General features: G+C 42.5%; 1 protein-coding gene across 2 annotated transcripts in view; it reads left to right on the forward strand.

Annotated features, from left to right (window-relative positions):
- Positions 1-27,738, forward strand: part of ANKRD29 (ankyrin repeat domain 29) — a 51,246-nt gene that overhangs the window by 11,686 nt on the left and 11,822 nt on the right. Inside the window, exons 4-9 of one of the 2 annotated variants that reach the window (XM_027797725.2) lie at positions 2,725-2,866; positions 11,013-11,123; positions 12,932-13,030; positions 15,428-15,526; positions 22,436-22,534; positions 25,500-25,598. In XM_027797725.2, coding sequence (XP_027653526.1) covers positions 12,950-13,030; positions 15,428-15,526; positions 22,436-22,534; positions 25,500-25,598 — 378 coding nt within the window. In that variant the 5' untranslated portion in view covers positions 2,725-2,866; positions 11,013-11,123; positions 12,932-12,949. Of the gene's footprint in view, positions 1-2,724; positions 2,867-5,382; positions 5,421-11,012; positions 11,124-12,931; positions 13,031-15,427; positions 15,527-22,435; positions 22,535-25,499; positions 25,599-27,738 lie in introns of those variants that run through there. The other variant, XM_055706348.1, reaches the window with a different exon arrangement.

Genomic DNA, 27,738 nt, shown 5'->3' on the forward strand with positions numbered 1-27,738 from the left:
CATGCCCAGGCACTCCAGGGTGTATCGCTCTTGTTGCACAGGTACAAGCTGATGACACAAGCTGTGCTCAGCAAATACAGCATGCTTGGAAAGTATCACATTTATTGTGCATGCTCTGTACCATGCATTTGCCTATGCATAATGCACCCTGAAAAGGCTGGTTTCATTGTGTCCTGATAGAGGGTTGATAGAGCACACGTACATGAAGTCTACAGTAAATCACAGTGGGCAGGCTTAGGATTTCCAGGTGTTTTGTGGCTCATTTGTAGGTACTGCAGGACATCTATAAGTACTGGGCAAATATTGAAAGTTCCCAGATTCTTACTGGATGAGAGAACACACACAGGGGAAGGGGAAGGAGCAGTGGCACAAGACTTTGGCTACTTTTCAGGCAGGAGAGGGGGCCAAAATGGCTGTACCAGACAGTTTATAAGGCATTTTTTTCTACACCGAAGACTGCATTGCAATGTAGAGGTATTTAAACTAGCTATGGCAGTAGTAGCAATCTACTTTGGACAACACAGGCTGTCTGCATTTGCAAGTAGTGCAGACTAACAGGAGTGGATCTGTAGAGCAAATAGTTGGTGCTGAGGACCTGAAATCTACATTGTTCCCATTTCAGGTTGGATTTGTGTGTCTGCTTTAATTCAGATTAGCAGTTATTCAATCCCAGGACATGAATACCCATTTGCAGCTGCAGTCCACCAAGTCTGCTCCTGGAGAAATTCTTCGAGTTCTGTTCAAAATGGATCCAGTTTGCATAGTACAAGATCCCTCCACAATAAGAACAACAGCACAGTAAGGGGGAGACAATCAGGAGATTCAGTTCAGAAGTGTACTCCTCATCCAGGCTAAAACATTAATGTAGACATCTCCAGAGAGATCAGCATGAACTGATTTAGCTAGCCAAGTGGATGGATTTGTTGGTCTACTCGGATGTCCGTGCTGGCACAGCTGAACTGCTGGTGGTGTCCAAGCTGGCCAACTTGGTTGATGCCACGGTGCAGTGCAGCCAAGATCAAGAGTGATTTTAGCAACGTAAAGGGTCTGGAGAACAAGGAAAGACAAAGAAGTTTTAGAGCTCCTCTCTTACTGCATGCTGATACTGAATCTTGCTGACAAAAACTGATGTGCAAAAGCCTTTGCTGATACTTTCAAAAATAACCTTTGTCCTGGGTGTCTGCATTTTGAGTTATAAGGCAAGAGAATGTAAGGAAGGCAAAGTGAGAAACCTTTTTTTAAGATTTTGGCACAAAGTCTTGCCCAACCCTGCACAGGAGGTCATAGGCAGAAACACACAACAGTCCTCTAAGAGGCAGTGATTCAGGATTTTTAAATTATGCAGAGGGAACTGGAGAAGCAAAAAGGATTTATACCTTTAGTAAAATAGGAATAGAATTTGCTCTTCACAGTAGCCAGGCATATATTCCTGTTGTTGTCTGGGGAAAACCAGGCTTCAAAATTTGTAACTGAAACTGCTGAAGATTGCTCCAATTTACATTTTAAATTATGTTTTCTTTTTAATCATTGTATAAAACAGTTTATTTCTGGGAAAGCATACAAACCTATTTACATTTTTTGAATATTTGAAGAACTAAATATTGATGGAAGCAAATGTCCCAGGAAAGAAAACAATGCAGATACAGCTGAAATCAATAACATTATAGTAAGATCTCCACCTTCTGTAAGACACTAGTAAATAATAAGTTATAATCAGACAATAAATGTCACAGGCTCCCATCAGTAGTCTTTATACAGGTGATACTAGAAGCAAATGCATCAACACTACGGACATGCAGCCATACAGGGAATGAGAAGTTAGTGCAGAAATATTTGTCAGTGCAGTATCTCCTCAGTTACGCTGATGCAGTGTGTGATACACCCTGCAGTAAAGAGCTCTGGAGTCTAGAAGATGGGTCAAATTTAGCAATAGGTTCTTGAGATGGGGGCAGAAGAGCTCACTGAAGTTACAACCATATGCTGACCACCATAATTGGCTAAAATATAGTTACAGTGTATGTTATTTACATACACAGCAAGCAAACTTCTATTGCTCTTCGTTGACATTTCTAAACATGTATTTGCTTGTTGATTGCTACTTTTTAAAGCAAATGTAAATGAATGTAGTGTTTGCATAAAAACTTGTAGATGTTTGCATGGAGATCTCCAAATGAACGTTTTGACTAACACAAAATTTGTGCCACTTCTTTTAATTCTCTCTATATAGCTGTGCCTGAAATGTTCTGGCTTAGATGAGATTTCTCTGTGACTTACACAGAATGGCCATATTAGCTTTTAAAAGCAATTTATTTTAGGTAGCCTTCAGATTTGTACAAAACACCATGACTCAGGGTATTTGAAATAATCACTGTGATGAAATACTAGGCGATAGGAACACAGCCTTCTGCCCTGCAGATGAGTTCTGTCAAACAGGTAACAAATCCCAACCAGTTTAAATATCTCACAATCTTAAATATCCTGCCAAGGATCAAGAATAGGGAAGATGTGGGCAGCGTAACCGTGTGGCCCTGAAATACAGTATTACCACTTCCAGTAACAGGCACTGAGTTTGCAAGGCCTCAGGAGTGAGGCTTGTCAGGCTTGCTCTCTCCAAACTTTTCTTGACCTCCCCACAACTTTGTTTTACATGGTTTAGCCCTAAGAGCAGTTTTTCTAATTGCCCTTCTGTCTATGAGTAATTTGGTTTACTTCTGTTTGCCTCAGTGCAGACAAATGCAGACCTGGTGTGACTGAGAAGTGGTGGTGCAGGATGCAGGGAACCTGAGTGTGGCCTGGGATGATAAGAGGCGGAACACGAGCTTGGCACTGGTGACCCTACAGCTATAAACAACTCACCGATAGTCAGGTACACAAATGCAGACCTAGAGCTGGACAAAACTGGATTTAGGGGTACCAAAATGAACTAATAAATAGTATCTAACAAACATAAAAGCCACCATGTGTAGTCAGTTTGGTTGTAATGGGGAGCTGCAGACCAGTGAAGAAAGAGCAAGAGGTAAAAACATGTTAGCAAATGTATAAAACGACCCTATGCAGATCCTAGAGGGGGGAAGAACAAGCTCTCAACGTGAACGTCGTATTCCCTGCAGCAGCCAGCTCCAGCTGCTGACAGCTCACCATAACATCCCAAACCACCACCACCAGAATGAAACCACCGACTTTAGGACCAGGCAGAGGAGGGGAAAGGTGAGGACAGCATCAGGAAAAGGAGTAAAAACTAGGAAGTGTGTATAAGTTTTACCTCTAGTATTACTAATTCTGCATTTTTTTCTGCATACTTTTTTTCTGCTGCGTATCTGCTCTAGTAATAATTATAGTGATTATAATAGACTGCTAAGGTTCAGTTATACTAATTATAAATTCTTCTGTTTATATATATATATATATATGAGGTGTGTTTCCCCTTTGCATTTAAACAAGATTTTGAGTGTGACAATAGATACAGATATACACCAAAAAAGATACTTTCTAAATGAAAACATTTGGCATGAACTTCCAAATGGTCACCAAAAAAGAATATACCTTATATACGTATTTCTGTATTCAACAGTTCTGACAGATTATTGGACCTGAATATGAAAACAGCAAAATCACAGGAGACTATGTGCAGTTGAACATAGGTTTTCAGATTTTGTGGGCAAATTGAGAAAGGCACTTCAAATTTGTCCCTTGAAATCTAAAATACAAACAGACCCAAAAAAACCTGTACTGCGCTAGTCTCCTTTTTTGTTGTTCATCCAGAGAATTCTTTGTTTTCTCTTTGTCAGAAAATTTAATGTTTTGGCTGATGAATGTGAAATGTTTGGCATGTTATTACCAATAGATTGAATAAATACAGGGATTTTCCAGGGGTGAGGCAGGGAGTGTGTGCAGATTAGTAATATTTTCCTGTCAGTGAGCAAACATCACTGTGCAACTGGATCAGAGCAAGGATCACTTGTAACTATGCAATCTACTGAGTTTATTCAGTATTTTTAAATTTAAGGAAAAAATCAGAGTGATCATCCACATTTGTTTGATCTTCTCAGTAATTAAGATGAAGTTCACACTAGGCCATATATTGAGATTAGTTTACGCCATTAGCAGCTTTCATCTGCTTGCCTACAGTTTGTTTTACTGCATGCACAGATGAATATTGCCTCAGGGGAAAAATCTGCAGAAAATCCTCCACTCACAGATTTGTAGAATAAACTATTTGGATCTTAGTGCAAGTACTTTCAATGCACACACATAATTTTCTCGTGAATAGGATTTATGCGTGCACATCAAAAGAAGAAAATCCCTAAGGGCTCAGTCTAAACCAACAAGAGCAAAGAAACTCAGGAATCTCCCACCAGAGCATGCCCTGTTTCGCCTGCTTGATAATCACGCAGACTTCGAATGAAACCTGCGGCAGCCAGGCAAAACAGGACATGCATTATTAGCTTTATGGTCGTTCGTTTCTAAAGGATCAAAATTAATCCCTTAAGAACTTTTACTGTCTTCCTAATCAGAGCACATCACCCATGGGAGATAGCATTGGTGATAGCTAGATACACCTGAGGTAAAGGAACACTTGCCCCCACGTGCCTGTGCAGCTACAGCCTGGGTATCCTCCCAGCGATGCCTTTTAGCAGTTTTTTCCTAGATATGAAGGGCAAAGGCTGTGAAACACAAAAGAGGTGCCATGGAGGTGGCCTTAGCTCGGGCTGCGGTGGGTGTGCCTGGGGTTTGGACCATTTGGGTGCTATTCCTGAGCGGCGGAGGCCTGACCTACAGGTCTGAACCAGTGGCTGAGCGGTGCGAGTCCCTGCTGGGAGTCTTTGCTTCTCGGGATGCTGCTGCTGGAGCAGGGGGTACGGGTGGCTGCGGGGGAGTCGTGGCTGCCAATGTTTAATAATGATAATAACATTAATAACAATAATAGCAATGATGATTATAATAACAGATATTATATGTCATTAATAATAGTAATAGGAATGGTAATAGTAATTGTAATAATAATAGTACTGATAATTAATAGTAATAACAACAATAATAATAATAATAATACATAATAAATAATAATTAATAATAATAATTAATATAATAGTGAAAATAATAACAAGAACAACAAGAACAACAAGAACAACAAGAACACTCCCCTCCTCCAAAAAAACTTTTAAGGGGAATAGCAGCCAGAAACCCATGAGCATAAAGTCATGCGGGTGGGAGGCGCCGGCCCCGCCCCGGCCCCGCGCTGCACGGGGCGCCGGTGGGCGCGGGTGGGACCGGCGCGGGGCTGCGCGGGGCGGGGCTGCGCGGGGCGGGGCTGCGCGGGGCGGGGCTGCGCGGGGCGGGGCTGCGCGGGGCGGGGCTGCGCGGGGCGGGGGCTGCGCGGGGCGGGGCGGGGCGCTGCGATGTGCAGGATGTCGTTCAAGGTGAGCCGGGCGTGGGGAGAGGGGCGGGGGGACGCGCGTTTGGCCTCCCGCTTTGTGCTCGCTGTGCCGGCAGCCCGCGAAATGCTCCGTCGTGTTCTTGGAGTTGGGGATCGATGTATTATTTTTTGTAGGAAAAACGAGGGCGGTTTAGGGCAGGAGGAAAGCAAAGAGAAGCATGCCTCCCTCTCGGGCTGTGGGGTGCCCCGGGTGCGCTGCGGTGGCAGCTGATGGAGCGGGTGCTTTCCCCAGCTGGCATCCCCCAAAGGATGGATGGATGGATGGATGGATGGATAGTGTTACATAAACCGGGAGCCTCCATGAAGCTTTACGCCGGCTTTAGGGTGGCCAGGCTCAGTGCTGTGGGTTTTGGTGCAGTCGGGAGCCTCCTCTCTCCACTTTTCTGATCATCTCTGCTGGTGCTGGTTGTGTAATAGTTAGGAGGTATCGTTTGTCCGTGCTCTCCGTTTCAGGCTGTGGTGGCAACTGAAGTCAGCCTGGTTCGTTCCCTTCTCTCCCTGCACTTCCTGTCACTTTTTGTACTTTTTTCGTCCAAACCCATGCAAGAGCAGTCATTTTTAAAAGATCGCCTGAATTTTTTTTTTTTTTTTGATCTAAGGACAGGATTAGTAAAATGAATTGGCAAGGAGAGCAGTGAGCAATTTGCTGATGCTAATATTTATGCTAGATGTACATCTTCCCAGTTATGCGCTTTCTGGATGCTGTGCTTGCCCTTCTCTTATTGATCACCAGCTCTGTGCCAGCCCTTTGCTGTGTTGCTTGCATTGCATTGCTTTCTCTGATGGATTATTTCATTTACTTGCCTCTCAATCCTGTCAAGGAACTTCCCCTCCAGGAGTACTGGTGCTGGGGTGGCACCATGTTAGTTCAATGGTGGTACAGCAGGTGGTTTCCACCTGCACTTAAAGCCCCGATGTACCTAATGCCAGCTTTTCATCTCTGGGCTCTTGTAGAAGTATATAAACAATCGAAATAAATAGCACAGCCAGAGTTTGAAATGATGCTTTAGAGATCATGATGAAGTAGAAGAAATTGTATCTTGAAAGTTGCCATTGCTGGAGCAAATGGCATAATGAAGCATGTAATTTTCACCGAAGCAGGGTACCTTTGCTCACAGTGCAGCTCAGCCTTACAATGGGTGGTGAAATCTCTGTGGACATCCCCTTTTTGGTCCTGCATTGGTCTCATACCTGCTTTTTTTTTTTTTTTTTTCTTTTCCACTCACCCATCCCCGCCCCCATTCTTAGTGTCTTCTGTCCCTCCATTCTGCCTCAGTGAGTTTTTTCCCCCCTTCATCCCTTACAAGGATCCACCCTAATGGATGCTAACCCCATGTTCCTGGTGATGCCAGCCCCTTCTTCTTGCCCCCTTCTCCTTTTTTGGCCTCCTTGATTTTTTACCTTGTCCTTCAGGTCTTCTTTTCTGTTCTATTACTTTCAGCTCCTTTTTTGTGCCCTATTTCTTACTTTCTGTTCCCTCAAGTACTCCCCCTTCAAGGCAGCTCGCTCTGGAGAACTGCAGCCCCCACCTCCCTCTGCTTTCTCTCTCTTTTCCGTGTCTTTTTGCTTGGCGTTTTCTCTTTCACTCAGAAGACTGTGTACTTACCTTGGATTCCTACAGTCTCTGTTTGCCACTGTCTATTCATGTTTTCCATCTTATTATCCTACTTACCCATGAGGTAGCATTTATCTTTCTTTCTCACTGTCTATACACACAAATATCCTCTCTTATTCTACCAGCTTTTGCCTGTCCAACTTACATTTATATCTTGAACAGCCTTTCTATTTTACCAGGATCCTATATATGAGATATATTGCTATCTAATAAAGTCCTCTCTCTTTCCTTCTAAGTCCCACTAACATTTTCCATCATATCATGCTTGATCCTGATTTCCAGTTCTTTTTCTTAAACTTTTTACCCAATTCCTCCTTTCCATTAAGACTTACTTAGAAACAGAAAGTAAAGGGAATTTTCTTGCATTTTGACAGTGAAAGGAACAAGCTGTTAGGGTAGTGTTCCCTTTCTCCTCTCTTTCTCTTTGCCTATTGCCTCTTTCCTTTCATCTTCAAGATCGCTGTTTAAGAACTGCACTCTTGCACCTCAGCTTTTACCCCAGTGACCCACTTCTCTGCAAACAGCTCGTCACAGGTAAAGCAGGGAGCAGGAGCTACTGACCACAGCATTTAACTGATACTTTCCCCCTCAATATTCCTAAGATGACACTCATAAATATGTTATCACATTTTATTTTTTCTGCATTCCTGCATAGAAATGGTCTTGCCAGATTTGTAACATAGATTTTCCTTTAGGCCATTTTTTAAGTAAGTATTTTTGCTTGGTGTGAATATAGCATGAATATAATGCCAGCTTTCCATCTTTGGGCACTTGTAAAAGTATATAAACAAATGAAATTAATAGCACAGCCAGAGTTTGAAATAATGCTTTAGAGATCTTGATGAAGTAGAGGAAATTGTATCCTGAAAGCTACTGATGCTGGAGCAAATGACATAATGAAACATGTAATTTTCACCACAGCTATTAGCTAATCACTTTTTCAAACATTTATTACGTTGTGTTCCCAGACTATCAATGCTGAGGATCAATTGTTTACTTTAAGGAGGCTTTAGGAGCAGGCTAGCTTTATAATAAGAATTACATTAAAATTATATGCAGTTAATCTCTTGAAATTGCACGTTACCTCTCCCTAAGAAGTATCTGATGAGAGAGGTTTGAGTTCATAACTGAACAACAGCAGTCAAGGCTTATGTCACATCCTGTGGTTTAAAACTCACTTATCGCTCAAAAATTGTTCAGTTAATCATATTATTACTCCTAAAATAGCATCTTACATTTTGCCTACCAGTGATGTCAGCATTGCTGATATCACCTGAAAATGAAGAGCACAGATGTGTAAATTCTAGGTTTGAAAGCAGAAGAGAAATTGCCACGTGGTACTCCTTGAGGCTGTCCTTGTAGGGTGCCCAGGTCATTTGAATGATTTTGCCCATTCCATTCATCTTAGCAAGTAAAATAGCTCAGATCTGTGTTTGCTTTTTTAATCTAATCACTACGTGGTTGGTGGTCTGAGTGTGCTGTATACTGTACTTTCATACAAGGAATGCCCAGCGATGCAGGGGCACAAGGGGAAAGTGCCAGCACTGACAGTAGTCATTCCAGATTGGGTAAAAAGCACCACTGGGAAAAATCTGATTTCATGGCTTTGATGCAATGGAGCATTCTGCTATTCCTTGGGTCTGATCCAAGGTATGAGGACAAATTTGCTGGAGGGTTACTGTAGGAATTAACGGGGGGGGGGGGGGGGGGGGGGGTGCGGGGGAGGGAAGAGATAGGAATTTATGACTGGTAAAGCTAAAGACTTTGGACTTCTACTTCCAGACTAGAGTAACACCAGCAACTTAGTTCTCTCCTCGTGTAAATTGATGAAAGCCTGTAAAGAGTTCCTGAACATTGATTCTACTTCCTGCCTACCTGATCAATAAAGCTGTTGCCTGATAGACATAATAAAATGCAGTCACATTGCTACTGTACCCTTGTAGTGAAAACTGGGCTAAATGAAATAAATCTTTCCCTGTATGAATATATTGCCATACCCCAAAGCTTTCTAAAACTTTAAGGCAGAGAGTGAGACAATAAAGGTAAGGAATTTGATTTCCCATTCTGTAACATCTAAATATAATTCTTTGGCAATAGCTTGCCACAGAATATCATAATAATAAAGACAATAAGACAATGTTCCTAACTACCAGCTCTAAAAATAAATATCTGCCTAATAAATCAGAGCAAAAAGGGCAACGTGGGCCACTGTGTGTTTTGGTCAATTGTTTGCTTTTACATAAAATTTTAGTGGTTGTAAGGGTAAAGATAGGAAAACTCTACTGCATTGCCAGCAAGAAGGGTATAAACTGCTAGCTTGACTTTGATCAACATTATCTGCAGATTCATCAGGTGAAATGTATTAGCTGTAAAAGGAAGATCAAAATTTTAGCTTATTGTGCTTGCTAAAATTTTCAGACTCCTGCCCCTGTGTGTGCTGGTACGAGAAATACCACTACCAGTTTATTATAATTATAAGGAGGTGCCTTATAATTTATTGACTGGTTGAAACTTCTCTCGTCTCTAACAGCTGCCAGTTTTCCAACCTAAGAATACTAAAAATGCAACCCATGGAAAGTGCTCAGTGCAACAGATCTGCGAGAGATTCGTACAGGATTGATCTTGTGTCTGCTGGTTTCTGCGAAGTTTATTACCTGCATGTCTGTCAAGGAAATAATTTAGATTCTGCTCTATGTGTGCATTTTAAGTATCAACCATAAAAACATTCAGTCCTGGTTTTCTATCACAAGTGTGCATTGACATTTAAAGACAGAGAAGTGTATACTACATTTTCTGAAGCGGAATGATTGACTTTTTCGTCCACTCTGCAGTCTTTGGGTTATCCTGAAGGCAGGATTCACCAGAGAGCAAGGCCCCCGGGTGTTTTTGACACTGTTTTGGTCCAAGATGACTATAAGTGAAACAAGGCTTTGCTGAACTGTTGGTGGGTTTGGACCTTATTAAAAAATCAGTGGCATGAGCCTGCTCTAGGATACGTACCGTTGCCATCACAGTGTTGTTTCCCCTCTGCACTTACCCATCACGGTGCTTACCTGGCAAGGCAGCATTCTGGCAGCTGCCTGCATGGACTGCGTAAGGAGTCAGTAGCAAAGTCCGCATCTTTTTCTGCTGCCCTCCTCCTATGCTGGGGCAGGGATAATTTGCTCCTACCTAGGAGAAGTCACACGGTGGCATTGTTTCTAGGACTAAGAAAGCCTCAAGAGAGTATTATATTACTACCAATTTGTTTAACAGTGGCCTGTGTTATCTAGATTTCAGAGTTTCCTAATTTTGCCTTACATATTGCCTTGCATACCTAGTAAATGAATCTGTAAGTCTATAGACAGCAAGATTTTAACCTTTTTTTCCTAGCATCACCCAGGAGATATCTTATATGCCCACAGTTACAGGGTGTTAATTTCATGGAGGAGGCAGACCAAACAGTATGGGAGATGCGTGAGGAATACTTTTCCTGTATTGGGACTTCATATGCAGAAAAGAAGGAGATGGCAGAGAGCTAACCTGAAACCCAGGAGGATGTCCTGCAGCAGGATATGTCAGCAGGATGATTCAGCCTCTCTAACTGTGCCCAGCCCCACTACAGAATCAGACGTTAGAGGTACCAGTCAGCACGTTGTTTTTTGTGATGTTTCCCTGTGGATCCGGACTGGCATCGTCGTCTCTTGTTGCAGAGCAAGCTAAGAGACATAGGCTGCCATGGACACAGGCAAGACCTGAAACAACAAGAGGTGGCACAGGAAGACTGGTCTCTTTAATTGCACAAAGAAATTAAATTAGCTTCCCTTCCATGCTCTGGTTTTGAAAGAACAGCACTCTAAGCTGAAACTTGCCTGGCTTGAATGCAGAATTTGCATGTATGTGTTTGTGCAAGATATCTTCCAAAGTATTTTAATTCTGCTTTTTTTTTTTTTTTTTTTTTTTTTTTTTCCCCCCCACCAGAAGGAAACACCACTTGCCAATGCTGCATTCTGGGCTGCGAGAAAAGGAAACCTGGCTCTCCTCCAGCTGCTGCTGAACAGTGGGCGAGTAGATGTGGACTGCAAAGACAGCGTATGCACACAATGCACCTACACCCACGGCACTGATTTTACATCACTTTCCATAGACCACTGTGCACAGGGTGCGGCAGGGATCTAACATGAGACATTTGAGGGTCTTATGGCACTTAGGGATGATTTAAAACTTTCTCTTGTCAGAAAGCAAGTTTGAAACTCAAGGTAAAATAGAGTGATGATTTACATCAGTGGCAAGGGGTTAGGAATTTGCCAGCACTCAAAAATGTGTACTAGTTAGTTGTGGTGCTGACATTTAAAACACTGATCCTAGCACCTCGGGCTTCTCTTTGCAAGGAAATGTCATTGTAGTAATAGATCACGGTGAAGAGTCGACTCAACCAAGCCCAGGTAGCAATGATTCTGTCAGCTAGCAGAGCTCCTCATAATTACAAGAACTGCTGGCCTCCTAACTTCTTCTTCCCCCACCCCAGTGTCTCCTGGACTTGGCACTAACATGAAGGCACAGTAAGCTTGCCAAGCAAAGAGGAGCCCAGACACATGACAGTTAGATTCCATGGGGATTCCTTACTGTAATTGGCACGGGTTGAAATTAGTTTTGAGATTAGAAAAGGGTTGAAAACACAGATAATGGGGATGTTTTCCTATTCTGCTACAGCATATGGAGAGATACTTGATAGTACTAAGCTGTGGCAAATAGGAGGGGAAAACTGAGGTCAAGAAGTTCCCAGGTTTTTGTTTGGCATTGGAACTGACTTACTAGGAGTTGTACAGGCCAGCCTGAAACATGGACCAGCCACAGTTTCTCTCAGTTTGAATACCTTCAAAGTGCAAGAGCCCATTGACTTTAACCTATCTTTTAATTTTCATTTCATTTTTGCCCTGTAGGCAAGTATGTGTCCTGCAGTACTTCTGGAGCTGCTGCTATGACTGTCATTCTGACAGGGAGGGAGGGATGTTCAGGTGGGGGCATGAAGGACAGAGATCAGAGTAAAGAAATACGGTCCACTATTGCTTGTTTTTTCTCAAAAGAAGGCTAACTGTGGTCAAGAATTTCTGCAATGCACTGTAAAATATCCTGACTTATTAATTATATCAAGCATACAGATTTTCTAGACTACAATATTTTCATACGATTAAGGCTGCATGCTTCTTTTTTGCAATGTCACACATTCCTTCTTTAATTTGAACTGGTGTGTGTGTGAATGTTTTAGAAGGATGGGTTTCATCTTTATGCATGTGGTTTCCATGTATTGTCCGTACACCTGTCTTACTTGGTTTGCTGGAGCAGTGACCTTATGGTGTACTGAGGAAACTTGAATGCATGGTTCTAGTATGGAAAGTTCTTTCATATAATGTGAAGAGTCACAGAGTGAGTTTACTCTTGTTATTTGGATAGGGAATTAGTATTCAAATCACCCAGACCTTACTCCTGACTATGACTCAGAATTAAATGACTCAGCTGAGTCACTCAGCTCCTGTGTTTAAAGTTATTCTTCTGAAAATGATGCAAAGATCCTTGGGATTCTGTGATAAAAATGCTGTGTATAAATGCAAACTAATCTTGTTATTCTTGCGGTACTTATTTTGGGACAATAAGGTGAAGTCATTGCATACCCATTTATTGAATGGTCAGGCCTTAGCAATGCAGGCAAGTCTGTAACTTTTTACTTTATGACTGCTCATTTTCAAAGTATTCTTGATAGTAAGTTTTAAATTATAGCAAGTTTTTCAGTGATTACAAGCTTCCTTCAGCTTTTCAAAATAGGTGCTCTCTTCCAGACAGCCTGATTTGTTGCTAGAGGTGTCTGTTGAAGGTACTGACTTGTTTTTCCTTACTCCCAGCTTGGCACAACAGCTCTGATGGTGGCATCTTACTATGGCCACATAGATTGTGTACGGGAACTGGTGTTGCAAGGAGCAGATATCAATCTGCAGAGAGAGGTAGGAGAAGTTCTGCATTCAAACAGGGATGGATTAAGTGGTTTATTACAAATAATAAAAGAGTGTGCTGTTTTTTGCCAGTTGCTTCTTTGTCATTTGCTGTGCAGTACTTGTGTAAACAGGGTCTGTTCTGAGGACATCAAGGAACCGGATGTCTGGAGATTATAATAGAAAAGGAGATGCCGGAGGTATGCTTATAAGTAATTCATCAAATATTTCCAGTACACCTGGTTGGTGAGGGGCAGTCATATCTAAGGTTTAACCCTCCAGGGTTACACCATTTATGCAGCTGCAGTTTACTTATTAGCACAGTAATTTACAGCTCTCTGGATGGGATAAATGATAAGGAGAAGTCCTTTGCCTTTTGATTTGCAAGGTCTGGTCATTAAAATGGAGTGGATGCCATTGCTAGACCAGGGATTATTATGCCGTGGAGTTTCTGCCTCCTAGTGTGAGCCAGTTCATCTCAACAATCACACACCTTAACCACCTGTACCCTTCCCTGCATCTCTGCTTTGCATTCAGGGCATCTCTCACACCATGACATGCTTGCTTGTGGAAGGAGTATCAGCAGCAGGTTTTGGGAAAGTTCCTTCCCCTCATACTCCACCCAAATGGTTGTAAGGAGTACCTGCAGCCACTCTGGTCTGTGCGCTGGCTACACAGAGGGCAGAATTGCTTCAGGACAGTGACAGTTGTACTGGTCTTCAGAGCAGAGCAGTTTAAGGAGGCTATGCAGTAACACAGGATGGCAGCAGGCAGTACAGGACAGCTGTATGCTTGTTGCTTTAACAATACAAGCCAATGTTTCTCATCCTTGGTTACCTGGAACTCAGGCATTAATCTCATGCTGACATCTGCAAGTTACTGAGTCAGTGAATGCCATGTTCGATGATATAAGTGTCTTTGCACTTACTGGTCTAAACTTGCTCTAACCATGATTGTCAGTGTCTTTCAATGGGGTCCTGTTCCAACAAAACATGCATTTAAACATGTCCCTTCCCTTAGGTAAATATTGCTTGAAAAGCAGCAACAAAAGGAAATGTTGAGAACAGTTTTATGGAGCTGCTCTTGAGTATCACTCAGGACATACTGATTCAGCAAGCCAACAAAAAAAGAAAGACTGAAATCATCCAAAATCACTCTGTTGCAGACGGGAAGCAAAGCAGATGAAGTTTAAGCCCTAAAGACCAATGGCATTGTTCTGAAACTAAATCCACATACTCAAACCATTGCTTTCATTCTTTGAAGTTGTTGTGAAGGTTGGGGAAGTGAGAGCCCCATAAATGTTTCTGGGAGAGGGGGTTTTGAAATGGCCTCATGGTGCTGCATGATATTGTAAAGGCTTTTGGCACTGGAGTGAATTTAATGTGTAGCCCCCCTTTCCTACACTTTTTATATGGGATGAGAGATCAAGAAAGCCTGCTTGTTGTCTTTTTCCCCTTCCCTTCCCTTCCCTTCCCTTCCCTTCCCTTCCCTTCCCTTCCCTTCCCTTCCCTTCCCTTCCCTTCCCTTCCCTTCCCTTCCCTTCCCTTCCCTTCCCTTCCCTTCCCTTCCCTTCCCTTCCCTTCCCTTCCCTTCCCTTCCCTTCCCTTCCCTTCCCTTCCCTTCCCTTCCCTTCCCTTCCCTTCCCTTCCCTTCCCTTCCCTTCCCTTCCCTTCCCATTTTCCTTCTGTCCAGCCTTTAGAAGCTTAGACATTCATTTTTTGGGTCCTGATTTACTCACATGTTAATGACAGTATTTTATACAACTAGTATAAAATGTGAGATTTCAGTTCTTCGGTGAGGTCACAGAAAAGCCCGAGTTGCAGGGCTGGTCATGGTTGCAGGGATTGGCTGGATGGGGAGATACTGCTGCAAGAGATGAGGATGAGACTACACCAACAACAGTCACATTTTGTCAGTGGAGAGCCAAGCCAGCTGGAACTCTGCTGTACTAAATAACCACCTCCCTGGTCTTTCCACACCTTGATCCAAAATGATCGCATGCTCCTATTTCTCTCAGGTTGTAGTAGCAGATGGAGTAGGGGTTGGTTTCAAATTGGCTGTTCCTCTGTTGTGCAAGACTGTTCTTTTCTTGCTCTGGGCTTGCTTTCCCTATCTGGTGACTGGCTAGAAGTGAGTGAATCCTAAGAGATGTGTATTAGAAACTCTGTGCAGAAGCCCCTTGTGAAACTTGGATTTTACTCAAATGTATGATGCTGAACAGATTTCTTGGTATAATGGGAAGAAAACTGACCTGAGGTACCAGGTGTCCTCTGCGGTCCTCAAAACCGTCATGTCTTTTCAGCTGATATTCAAATGATTATGCTCAATACTTTTTCATTTGAAATGTGTATACTTCAGTCAACTGTGTTATGTGTTTGGGTTTTTTTTTAATCCATTTTTTCATTACAGTCAGGTGCAACTTCTCTGTTCTTTGCTGCACAGCAAGGCCACAACGATGTAGTGAAGTTTCTATTTGAATTTGGAGCCTCCACTGAATTTAAGAATAAAGTAAGATGATGGGTCTGGTTTTGCATGCTGATACATTCTGAAAATCAAGGCTATCTCTTCCTATTCACATGAAACATGACATGGCAGCAGGAAGATGATAAAAGAATTTCCTCACTTGAACGTTTTCTGAGTAATATCAGTAATGTTATATATTGTAAAAATATTAACTTGGGACTAGCTTTTACTACTAAACTTAATGGCATAACTTGATCAAAGTTCATTCCCTTGACAGTGATACCAGTCTTTCTTCTTAAACCATCCTCCAACATAAGAACAAAGGGTCTTTTTGTATATGTTAGGTAGGAACCCATTTTAGGTGTGTTTGTACTTCACTTGCATAGACTGAAATTTTTGCCTACATTAGGATGTCTTTGCATACCACCATAAGATACATAGAGTACAATGGCTTCAGTCCTCCCCAAATTCCCCTTTACCCATCTGTGACAAGAAGGTGAAATGCATGTCAGAGCTTCTGTATCTTTGTTCAGACAGGTCCTTTTTCAAAATCTTCTTAGAATAGCCAAAAGCACAAACAGCAGAGCCTTGGTCTGGTTCATCACCCCTTATGGGGCAAACAGCATCAAGAACAGCAATGCATCACTTACAGCAGTATATTGACTCCATTTCTTTGCCCAAGGCAGTACTAGCACCTCTACCTTCAGCAAACAGAACCAAAAGCAGTGTATATCCATTAAATATTCTTGTCCTTGACGTGCTGGCCATATTCTGGAGCATTCCCATAATCTGGGAAGGACACTTGCCAGTCACTTACCCTGGGAGCGATAGTGATGTATTTGAAGAAGAAGGAATAGTTCTTTACCACACAGTAACCAGTTTTTGAAGATGTTATATAGTCTGTGATTCAAATGATTTCCTCAACTCTTACCTGCTTTCCAGAGTTCCTGGAAATATAGGCTTTAAATACTAAGAGAATTGACAGAACATCAGAGACTCAACTCATGATGCTCCTGGGACTAAAAATCCTGAGGTTTTGTGGCCAGAGTCAACACATGCCCATACAGTAGGATTCGGGTACCCCACGGAGCTATGCTTGTGGTAAGCAATTCTGACCACAGCAGCAATCAGTAAATTCAAAAATATGAATGAAATTGTGGCTGTTTAACACAACATGAAGTGCAGCCGTGGAACCTGGCAACACAGGAGGTTGCAATGTTAAATACAACAGCTGGATTTTAAAGTGCTGAATAATCTCATGTAGGACAGAGTTATTGGGAGAAGCTGCACGTTAAAATAAGGGTTGCTTCTCAGCCTTTTGTTTCAGGGTATGGGTGAGAGCAAGATTCAGAAGGATTATCTTCTCTTGCATTCAGCGAGTGAACTTACACTGTCCTTTGAGTCATCTGGTCTATAAAAAGGCCCCAAAGCCATGCTGAAGGAGGAGAGGTGTCCCAGGCGTAGGAAGAGCCCGGACTACTCACTGCAGCTCAGCAGGCAATTGGGCAAGTGTTTTTGCAGAGGGAAGGAAAGCGGTCAAGGGAGGAAACTTGGTGAGGAGGGAAGACAGAGCCTGAGTACCTTATTCTGTCTAGGGGAGCAAGTATGTTTTCACCAAACCTTTCCACAGCCTGAGAACTAGGAGTTTGTGAAGAGGCCAAGACTTGGCCCAGAAGGTGAACCAATCCAAGAAGGCTTGAAATTGTCTGATCCTTCATGACAATATATGATCCTTTATCAAGCATGCAAAATATCTTGATGTGAGTCATTAGGGCAGATAAAAGGGCGTAAAGATCTAAATGATAAGAAAATACTTCTTTATTCAGCCACTCCTGATGGCTCCCGTCTTTGGACAAATGGAGGTTTGGGGACTACTATTGCTCACCTTGAAACTTTGCTCCCAGTCCTCATGCTCCTGTCTGCCTCTTCCTCTGAATTTAAACCTGCCTTGGCCCATGTGCTAGTCCTAAGTATATTTTAAGCTGCAGGTTGCTCTTCCTCTCCAGGCCAGTTTTCTGCCACTTCCAGTTGAGATGGCCATCCAACAACACCAACTCACAAGGGACATAGCATGAAAAACTGATACATAGTGTGTATGTGAGGCTATTTTCCAGTAGCATCAAATATCCCTGTCCAAGAACTCCCTCCTTTTCATCACATCTTCAGAAGGTGCATCAGCCACTTCAGCACTCATAGTACGACACAAGCTATAGAGCCTGAAAAGGCTCCTGGAATCTGAACGAAGGATTGTTGCGTTAAAATTAATCTGTGCAAGATCCAAGTGACACTGGTTTAATAAGTTGAAGTTTGCTTTCAAGCCCATGTCCTCTTTGCTGAAAAGGCCTGCTCTCTCCGAACAGGAGTATGAGGGCTTTTCTAGATTCATCATCAATGTTGGGACCTATCCTGGAACTTGCCACGTTCATTCTTTCATTCCTTGCATGGGGACTGCAGCTTTTCTTCTGAAACAAGGATATAGACACAGGAGTCCAAGTGCTTACAGCTTCCAGACTGGGATTTGGTAACCTCCTGAAGTCTTAGACTCAGGCTAGGTGGGAAACTAACTTGTACTTGGTGCAGCAGTGTGTGCCTGAGCAGTAGGCACCACTGAGAACTTACTGCATTGACAGTATGCATCTTCCATTGGCCTTCTAGTATGTTTTTGTATCAGTTCAATTTTCTGATTTAATGATGTGGCTTTCATAGCTCGGAATTATTCCATCAAACCACCATTCTGGTAACAGGGGACTAAGATAGCAGGCTCCTCCACCTCCCCCAAACCCCAGAAACAATATAGTTGACACAATATGCCAGGTCAGACACAATTTTCAGGTCAGAAATAAGGCACTTTCCAATTAAGGCACTCAGCTGGGAGCAATGCTGGAAAAGATATGGCTGATCCTGTCTGTTTTTAAAGGGCACTGCAAAATTAATCAATTGGCAAAACACTTTCTATTATAAATGAAGACATGGCAAATAGAATGTGTCCTAGGAAACAGAGACTTTAAAACAAGGAAATGAAAAGCACAACATCTTCTTTTTCCTGTAAATTGTAATTACTACATTTGTTACTTATATATGAAAATGCTGGAGAACTATTTTAATATAGGCACTCAATTGTTGTTACCCCTTATTAGAGTTGATATACACTATAGCAGTCAAAGCAAACCTGTTCTGACATAGCATAATAAAGTAATTAGCAATAATAGCTGATATTGTAAAGAGAATAAATAGTACCATTGAAGGTTATTTTATATCTTATCTATCTATCTATCTATCTATTATAAAATGCATAGGATTCAATAATATTCTTCTCCATTGTTCCAGTCTGACAGTCCTAGAAGTATGCATCACAAGTTGAAACATGTTCTTGTTTCTTACTATGAGACATGTTACAAGCATGTGGGTTCTTAAAAGGGTTTGCATGGTGCCACACTTTCTGAGCAATACTGCAGGCTGAACAGTATGTCAGAGCCTATTTTTCAGCAGGCAGTGATTGCAGAAGATCAGTTCCCCTCCCTTGTAGCATATTTCAGAGATGATAAAACACCAAATAATTCAAAACTACTTTCAGGTGATGATGGCAGAGGTGAAGGAGGAGGTAGGCAAAGAAGCAGGGAAGTCTGCGCCAGGCAGCGCGGTCTTACCGGGTGCTGCTGTTCCAAGTGCTTACACGGGAGATTGGCAGCTGCTGTGCGTGCCGCCAGTAGGGAGGGCAGGCTGTGCGGGGTGGGAAAAATGGTTTCAGAGATGATTTGTGGAGGTAGTTGAGAGAACTGGCTCCTGTCTGAGCTGTAAGGGTTTGCAGTGAAGGGTTAATCAAAGCTACATTGTGATAGGGAAAGAGCATCCGAGCAATAAACACCCAAGGTGATGTGGCCTCCTCTCAGCTGCACCACCAGCACTCTGACCACTGCAGAAGGGCGATCGCCCCAGAAGTGCCTCTGTGGTTGCTCATGTGTCCCTGCTCCCACTTGCTGCCCTGCTCAGACTTTCCAAGAGGCTTGCCAGTACCAAAGATGCTGCTTCAGCTTTTTACTCATCTCAGCTGAAGCCAAAAAGGAAAGAGGGAATCACATGGCTGAAAGGGATGTTAAAACTCTGCCATTTACTACATTTCCCCCCACCCCTGCCATGATTCATCTGCCTTCCCTACGGCCTGTAAAACATTAGGGTCTCCAGCTAGAGCTTGCTGGAACAAAGTATAAGAAAAAGCAAGATGGAAGCTCAATAGGGGCGAGAGGGTGCTGAGTTTTTCTCCTCCCAAGAAACCATGGACTTTCACAATGTTTGACAATTCCTTGATTTAACTGAATGCTGTCTTACCACATGGTCAGTGGAAAAGATTCCTGCCCCCAACTTCCCTTTCTTGCAGTAGGACCTATCTCTGTTTGTCACAGTGGTACCCCTACCCAGAGAGTGCAAATGAATCCCAGACTCTTCTGTTAAATGTATTCAGCTTCATTGGAGACACACAGTAGAGCAGGCCTTGGAGCCCATTTGTCTTCCAGATCAGGGACAGATCTTTGAGTCCAACAAGGAGTTGTTACCCAAATTTTTTTTGACCCAGTAAATACCTGATTCAGGATGGACAGCTGGAATGGGGGACGACTCAACGCTTTTTTCTGATCCCTGGACTCTGACCAGAGTGGTCTGGGAATCTTGGTCACTCTAGTCTGAAAGATCTAAATGGTATATTTTGGAAATGTATCTGTCTAAAACTGTTCACTGGAATTAACCAAACACTTGGTCAGGAACCCCATTTCGAGACACTTGGACATATCCTGAGAAAAGTGTCTCCCTCCTTAAACCTCAGGCTGTGGCATCTCCCAAGGTGGGATCACACGGTTGGACTCCAAGCATTGGGCTTCAGCTCTGCTGTGCAAACTGTGGTTAGCTTTGCAGGCCTGCCTTTTAATGGGGATGAGTCATTTGGTTCCCTCCAGAAATTATGTTAATAACCAAACAATATTCTTAAAATAACAGCAGTTTGTTGAGAACACAAGAATTTTAGAAAACAAAAACCAGGCCATAAAGCATTAAACAAACTATTCCCATATGCAGCTAACTGAGCATGTGTATTTACACTCTATACAGGGAATCTCAGTATTTTTAAGCTTCCTAAAACTTGTTCTTCCCTGCCTCTCCACAGAGGACCTCCCATCCAGATACCGCACTTGCTGGTTTTACCTCATTAACCTTTCTCTCTCCATTTCCTTCAGGGAAAGAGTCTTTAAAAATATCTGGGTTTTGTTTGTAGCCCTTTGGTCTGGTACTCTCTGGTTACACTACTCGAGCAAAATGGCTTTCAGCTGGTTGGAGACAGGAAATAAGTTTCACCAAGCAATTAGCTTTTGCCATTGTCTTAAGTGTGTATAAGGTGTTTTTTAATCCAGGAACCATTGTGATTGCTTTTGTGGTTTGTTCCGGCAGTTCCTATTAAGTTAGGGTAGTTTAATTTAACAGGAAATTCTAATGACTCATTGTAGCTATAGAGTAACAACTCCACTGACCTGTTCACACACTATTTTTAATCAAACAATCCAGAATTAATATGCAATTCTTAGACTGTCACATAACAGCTTCACATCTGTGACTTTGCTGGCACTCAAGCCTTGTTTGCTTTTCAATGTCATGGGGAGGAAAGGTGAACATGATGTTTTGAGAGTAGCTATAGACAGTCCCTGCAGGTTAGCTCAGTCATGTCAGAGCCTGAGTTTTCATGAGGTTGTTATAGGCATGAAATAGCACCACGAATTAATAAATTTGATTGGCACTTCCCATTATAAAAGAACCATTTGACCGTTCAAGCTGTAACTTCTCTTATGGATATCTGTCTGTGTGGAAAATTTCAGACAAAACTTTGGAGCTGTTTCAGAGAACAAAGGTGAGGGTAAACACAATCTTTTGCACACATTAATAACAGCTCTAGAAACCATTTATCTGAAATACTTTAGGTACCTTATCTTGTGGTGGGAGGACTTGAGACTGGGAGAAGGCAGGGAAGGAGAAAGAAGACCTCTGGTGTGGGTGACTTGGGGTCTCTGTCATCCTTGCATGATGGCACGGTGCCATCCCAGAGAATAGATAAGAACTCCCTCTCCATGTCAGTGTCAGAAATACTGGTAATTTTTAAGTGGGGCACAGTGCACTTAAGATGGCAAGACCCACATTTGCTATTTCAGTGGTTTCAGCTGGCTTGGAGTCAATTGCCGGTGACACTGAGCAATTTTTCTTCTCAGATGTGTCCGAAGGGAGCATCTCTACAAGCAGGATTTGATGCATGTGCCTAGGTCTCCCTTTAGTGGTGGAGTGCAGCAACTATAACTGCCTGGGGTTGATCCTGCCTGCAGGGATCACTTCTTCAGCAGAAGTAATGGGGCTTTCACTGAAGGTCATGGGTTTAGTCTGATACACATTTCCACAGTTAGGTACCATGCTTTCAAATGCATCCTCCCTACTCTTTTTCAGGCCAACAGTCAACAGGTGGGAGGCAGGACATGACAGGGCATGAGGTTCTGACCAAAGAAGAATAGATGATCAGTAGGCTTTGGAGCAGGGGAAAGGTGTGCTGTCCTTTAGCAGCAGGAAGAGCTTGGCAGGGGTGGGGGATTTGGCTGTAAAGGGAAGAAACATGGAGAAGCTTGGAGTTGTGAAGGGGACAAAGCTACTAGTGGGAAAGCAGAAGACGAGAAACAAAAGGCAGAATTTTCTTAATTCCTGTCCCTCACTAAAAAAACCTCAGGAGAAAAATGTTTATAGTGACAGAGCCAAGTTTAAAGATTCCTGTGGCAAGACTTGGAACTAAAATTATGAAAGATTCAGTAGGTGGTCACTAGAGAACTGCTGTGAGCCAAATTCTGAAAAGCCTTAAAATTTGATTTTTTTCATGGTGATACTCAGTCCAGCACCTGCCCTTTTGCCTGAGTGTACCTATTCTTTGCTTTTTCACAGGATGGAGGTACTGCTCTTCTAGCTGCTTGTCAGTATGGGCATGCAAAAGTAGTGGAAACCCTGTTGAAGCATGGTGCCAACATTCACGATCAACTTTACGTGAGTTATTTGACACAGATAATATTGACAACACTAGTAGTGGAACAAATGTGCTGTTGTTTGGACAACAGCAGATACTCTGGCTCCAGCACAAAGAAGCATTTGCCAAACGTTGTGGTTTTATAGTACTCTACTCTCCTAAGATGTGAATTTTTTTAACTGTCTGTTTTTCGTGATCCTGGGAGAAGCAGCACAAAATCAGAAAAGAATTTTTTCTGCCTTTTGGTTCGTTTTCTGTATGAAGAATATGTACCAAATCTGGGTTAGGTGAGTGCTATCCATTAGCCTTGAACAAAAGACCATGTCATGTTCTACCATGATTTGCATTGCGGACAGAGGGGTGCGTACCTATAAAGCCCCTGAGGTACTAGAGAATCAGTTCACCAGTTTTCTGCCAGAAAGAGTAGTAAAAGTTAAAATATTTAAATATATTTATTTTTTTACAAAAAAAATCAGTTAAAATTATGTTATTTGTGTATCTCTAGCTTGCCAATGTTTGGGGCAAGGAATGGTTAAAATAGCTCAACTGATGTTGTTTAGTTGACTTTTCAGAAAGCTGGACTGAGCCAATGAAGCACTGGGTTTAATTTACTCCAACAGAGACGCAAATAAGCTGAGCTTTTCAGCATTCAACAGAAACCAGTGGCAGATTTTCCCTTCACTTCCCACCACTCTTTCCTACCCCAGGGCACTCAAGACTGACAAAGGGAAAGTTGTTCCCCAGGGACAAGCTTCTTCAGCCATTTCCATGGGCTTTGGATCTGCAGGATGCTGTTGCACTCAGAGCTCCTCCAAGTGTGCATGGCAGCTGAGGGCTGGTGACTGCAGAAGCCACCAGTGCACTGGAGGCTGTGCACTGGTCACACAGGGGATCCCCACTTCTGTGCTGCCCTCACTCGGTATTTCTGAAGCAGGGTGTTCCACCCTTGCTGCTCTGCAAATAGTAATTGCCTTTCTAATCTGAGGGCAGTGATTCATACCTCTGCACCGTAATCCCAGGGGTTACCTGCCACTTGGTTTAAAAATAGCCATCCTGCCACACCTACAGACATTTACCTAGAAGTGAAGGCAGTAAAATAACTTCCTTGTTTTCACTCCTGGAAACGAGCAATATTTGCAATTGGATTTAGAGACATATTTTTATTGCTCACAGCGACTGGGCAATACCAGTCAGAAACAGCTGCTTAATAAAACAAAAAAAAAAATCTCTTGAAAATGAGTGTTAGCGTGGGTCCTTTAGTGGGACATAGCCAAGCTGCATTTGCAAAGTGGTATCTGACTGGCAGTTTCACTAGCAGGTGGCTAAATGAGAGGGATTTTGAGCATGTGTTTGGGTAGTCCTCTCAAAACCATCAAGACAGATGTGTTAAATTGAGTCACATGAGGGGTAGAAAGGAAGACGAGAGAATACCCTAACTAAATGGTATTTATTGTGAAATATGTTACATATTGTGAAATATTATGAAAATATGTTACAGCCTCAAAATAGCTTTCTCATTACAGCATCAATTCAAATCAAGTGGGTGATTGGGAACCCAAGGTTTGCCATCTTGATTGATGCTACAATAAAGAGCTCTTTTAATATTGCACGACCTTGTCTACTTTCTAAATGGAAGTGTTATCACTATACCTGTCTCTGAAGTAAGCCTGCAAAGGATGTGATACAATCACCCTGTTTTGTATACCTGCATAGCAACTGGAGAAAAGAGCCCCTCAGAGGGCCCAGAGGTGTGCATTTGTAGTGCCAGCAGACACCTCTCTTGTTTACCAGGACATTTTTCTTGAAATCAAGGTCAAACATTCTGAATTCAGTCCCAGGGGCACTATATTCAGTTCATGCTTCACTAAGTCTGTGCTGAGTTTTGCAGGAAGAGGAGCAGGTAAGCAGTATCTCTCAGCAGACAGCAGCATTTGGTCCCAACATAGCGATGTGCCAACAAGGTCAACAACAGGCTTCCACTAAAATGCCCTGTATTTTGTGATAAATATATCCATGAGATGGTATGAGATGCATACTTGCTCATCTGAGATGCAATGAAGGGGTTCATTCACGTCTCTATTTACACTGGAAAAGTCTCACCTCCCGGGAAAACTTGCCCTAGCACGCTCTGTGCTGAGTGTTGTGGGTATAGGATGGGTAAACACCTGTCCCACCATCAATGCAGATTTCCACTTCCAGTTGGCTGGATGGATTATAATGCTGTTTGAAAATTTTTCATCAAAAAACCTTCATGAAAGCATAGAAAAAATGCTTTTTTATATTGTTGTTTAAAGGAACAAGTTTTTATGAAGTCCGTCTACACGAGAAATGTTGAGGAAAAACGAAATCCCTTGTTTGTTCACAATTTGTTCTTTAACAAGCTTTTTGCAGGAAAATGCTGGTTTCTGATAGGGCTATGAGATATTTTGTCTAGCATGTGCTACTTTTACATTATCGTATTACAGGTAAAGTCTTTTCTACAAGATGTGCCAGAGCAATGGCATGGTAGTTGCTGGGGTGGCACAGCAGTATGGCACAGTACTTACTACTTGAGCCTCAAGGGCAAACTTCAGTGCTGGAATCTTCAGTCTTTGAATGTGTTTTCACCGTGTGTATGTAGCAGAACACTTCTGCATGAACATATAAAAGCTAACTGAACCTATATTGCTATACAGGAATGAATTTCTAGTTATGTAGATCAGTGCTTCAGTGAACTGGACTCTTAGTATTCCAGACCCAGGTGGCTTGATGCTTGGCTTTGATGTATGATGGAAGACAGCACTTGTGCATCTGAATGAAAATGTTACCATAGTTTGTTATGAACCAGACTTTGCCTTTTGGTGATTATTTCTTGAACGTGACTGTATATCTGCTGTTACATGGTATAATGGCTTAAAAATAAGAACCTGATTCAGTTTGGTTTGGTTTTGTGTGGAATAATGGCATCATTTCAACACAGCGTAAGCTGGATGTATCTGTTCTTAGGACGGAGCTTCTGCAATTTTCCTGGCAGCACAAGGAGGCTATCTGGATGTCATCCGATTGCTGCTTTCTTCAGGAGCAAAGGTTAACCAGCCACGGCAGGTGAGCTCAACACTTCAGAACAGAGCTGGGGTCTAATTTTTTGCAGTTAAGAAAATTTAACACTGGAATTTTCTCCGGGCATCAGGTTCCCATGGAGGTGTTTCACTGGAAGGCAGGTTGTGCCTGTGCCTGCATTCATGTTTTAGTTCAGATTGGAAATGCAGTTTCGATGCGAGTACCCCAGTCATTTCTTTTTGCGTGCAGACCAGATTGTTTCTGAAGAAGTGAAACTGGAAGCTCTGTTCTAGGTCTGCACCAGTTGAGCTTACACATGAAGGCAGATCAAACCACTCACCAGTCCTCTGAATGAGTTTTAACTACATGCACGTTTGGGCCAGGGAGCAAACAAAATCAAAATAAAACCCTCCAGCTGTATATAATGTTGATGTAAGGGCGTTGCACTATCACTTGTAACTACTGGGCTGCTTCTGTTGCACCAAGTTGCTTGTGAGGGTCTACATAGCCTACCACATCCCTGCGTTCTTCTGAAAATCCTGGGAAAAGCTTTAGAAAATCTGGGAAGTCTAGTGGGAGACAGTACTAGGTTTGGTATATTGAAATCACCAGGCCTTCAGTACTGTGGCTTCGGTGTCAAAGCTGATCTTTGACAAGAGTTTTTACTTTTAGTTTTACTTTTTTTAGTTTTACTTTGTGTTATCCCTGTGCACTCTGAAACTCAAGCCTGGCTGTTACCTTCATCTCTGGAAGTTCTTGATAGATGTGGAAAGCCTTGCTGTCCCCATTTACAGCTAGTCACTTCAGTGGGCCTGATCCTGCAAACACATACTACCAGCGGCAATTGTAAGCATGAAATTAGCTCCTCTGTAGGCAGTGGGACTGCTGTTTGATCATTAAATGATATGTGTGAGCTAGATTTGTGGCTGGTTCAGAGGTCCCTGCTAGGGGGTTAAGGGCTAGATCCACATTGCATCACTTTATAGTGTTAGATAAGGCTGCAAGAGACTTCCTAGGTGTTAAACTAACTATGGGGTACATAAGCATACACGGTGCACAGAGATGTATAAAAAAGCTCTCTCGGTTCCCAAGAAAGGATTCCTTAATTGTTTAGCTGATTCTTGACTCTAAAATCAGTGCTTAAACAGCACGTTTAGAAGCTGCTTTGAGTGGCCAGATGTGGGAGTTGCACAGCAAGCTTTACTCCCAACACATAGAAATGTCTGGTTAGAGACAGGGATTCCCAGGAATCTGCCTGCTTTAAGAGAGCCTCTTCTGTGGCCTGCTGAAACCCTGCAGGCAAGGTAGCTGTCCTGGGTCTTCACTGCACATTTTAAATTGATGGGATAAGGTCTTGTCCTTGCAATCAGTCATGTATGTCTGCCAGGTGGCTGTGATCACCGACTGCACCGAGTAAAAAATCAGCAGGCAAGAGCAAATTAATGTGAAAGCTCTAATAACAGTGGACAACGTGGCATGTGATGAGCTTTGCCACGTATTTGCAGTATTTCCTTTCACCTACACTAAAAGCCTGACAAATCATAGCCTGGCAGCACAGATTGATCTATATGACTTCTGCTGCATCTGTAGGTCTGTGTAGCCTCCTTGCTGCTCTTGTAATGTAAAGAAACTGTATTAGGATTTTATGTGGCCAAACTAAAGTAATTTTCCTGCTGCCTTTCCCCCCACCTCTCCATCACCAGAGCTGTGCTGACAGCTGCTCACTGGACTGATGCTTTAGCTGCTCCTAGGCTGCCTCCACACTGTCTCCCAACATCAAAATTAAGAAATGTTACAACCTGTTAATTGACGCAGGCTAGAAGATCAATGTAGGACAGACCAAGGTGTGTTTTAATGCCTTTTGAGTCAGTCAAAATAAAGTTGGGGAGCCTTAGATTTAACTTTTTTAATCTAAACTAAATTTAGATTTATGTTGCCATTAAAACGGCATTCTGCTAACCACAATTCTAATGCACCAGCTAATTCTTTCTGACAATATTTTTTTAGCACTCTAATCCAATTTCTACAACATAATGTTTCATGAAGCATTTAAAAATCTTAGTTGAGGCAAAGACTTGACTGTGAATGTTCCTTCTGGCTCTGTTTCATCTCCGGCAGGATGGGCTTACTTTGCTTCAGGGTACCTCCGATCCCTGCTAAGATTATGCCTGGATAAATCCGTGGC

The sequence above is a fragment of the Falco cherrug genome, chromosome 3 (genome assembly GCF_023634085.1).
Source record: "Falco cherrug isolate bFalChe1 chromosome 3, bFalChe1.pri, whole genome shotgun sequence".
Classification (NCBI taxonomy): Eukaryota; Metazoa; Chordata; class Aves; order Falconiformes; family Falconidae; genus Falco; species Falco cherrug.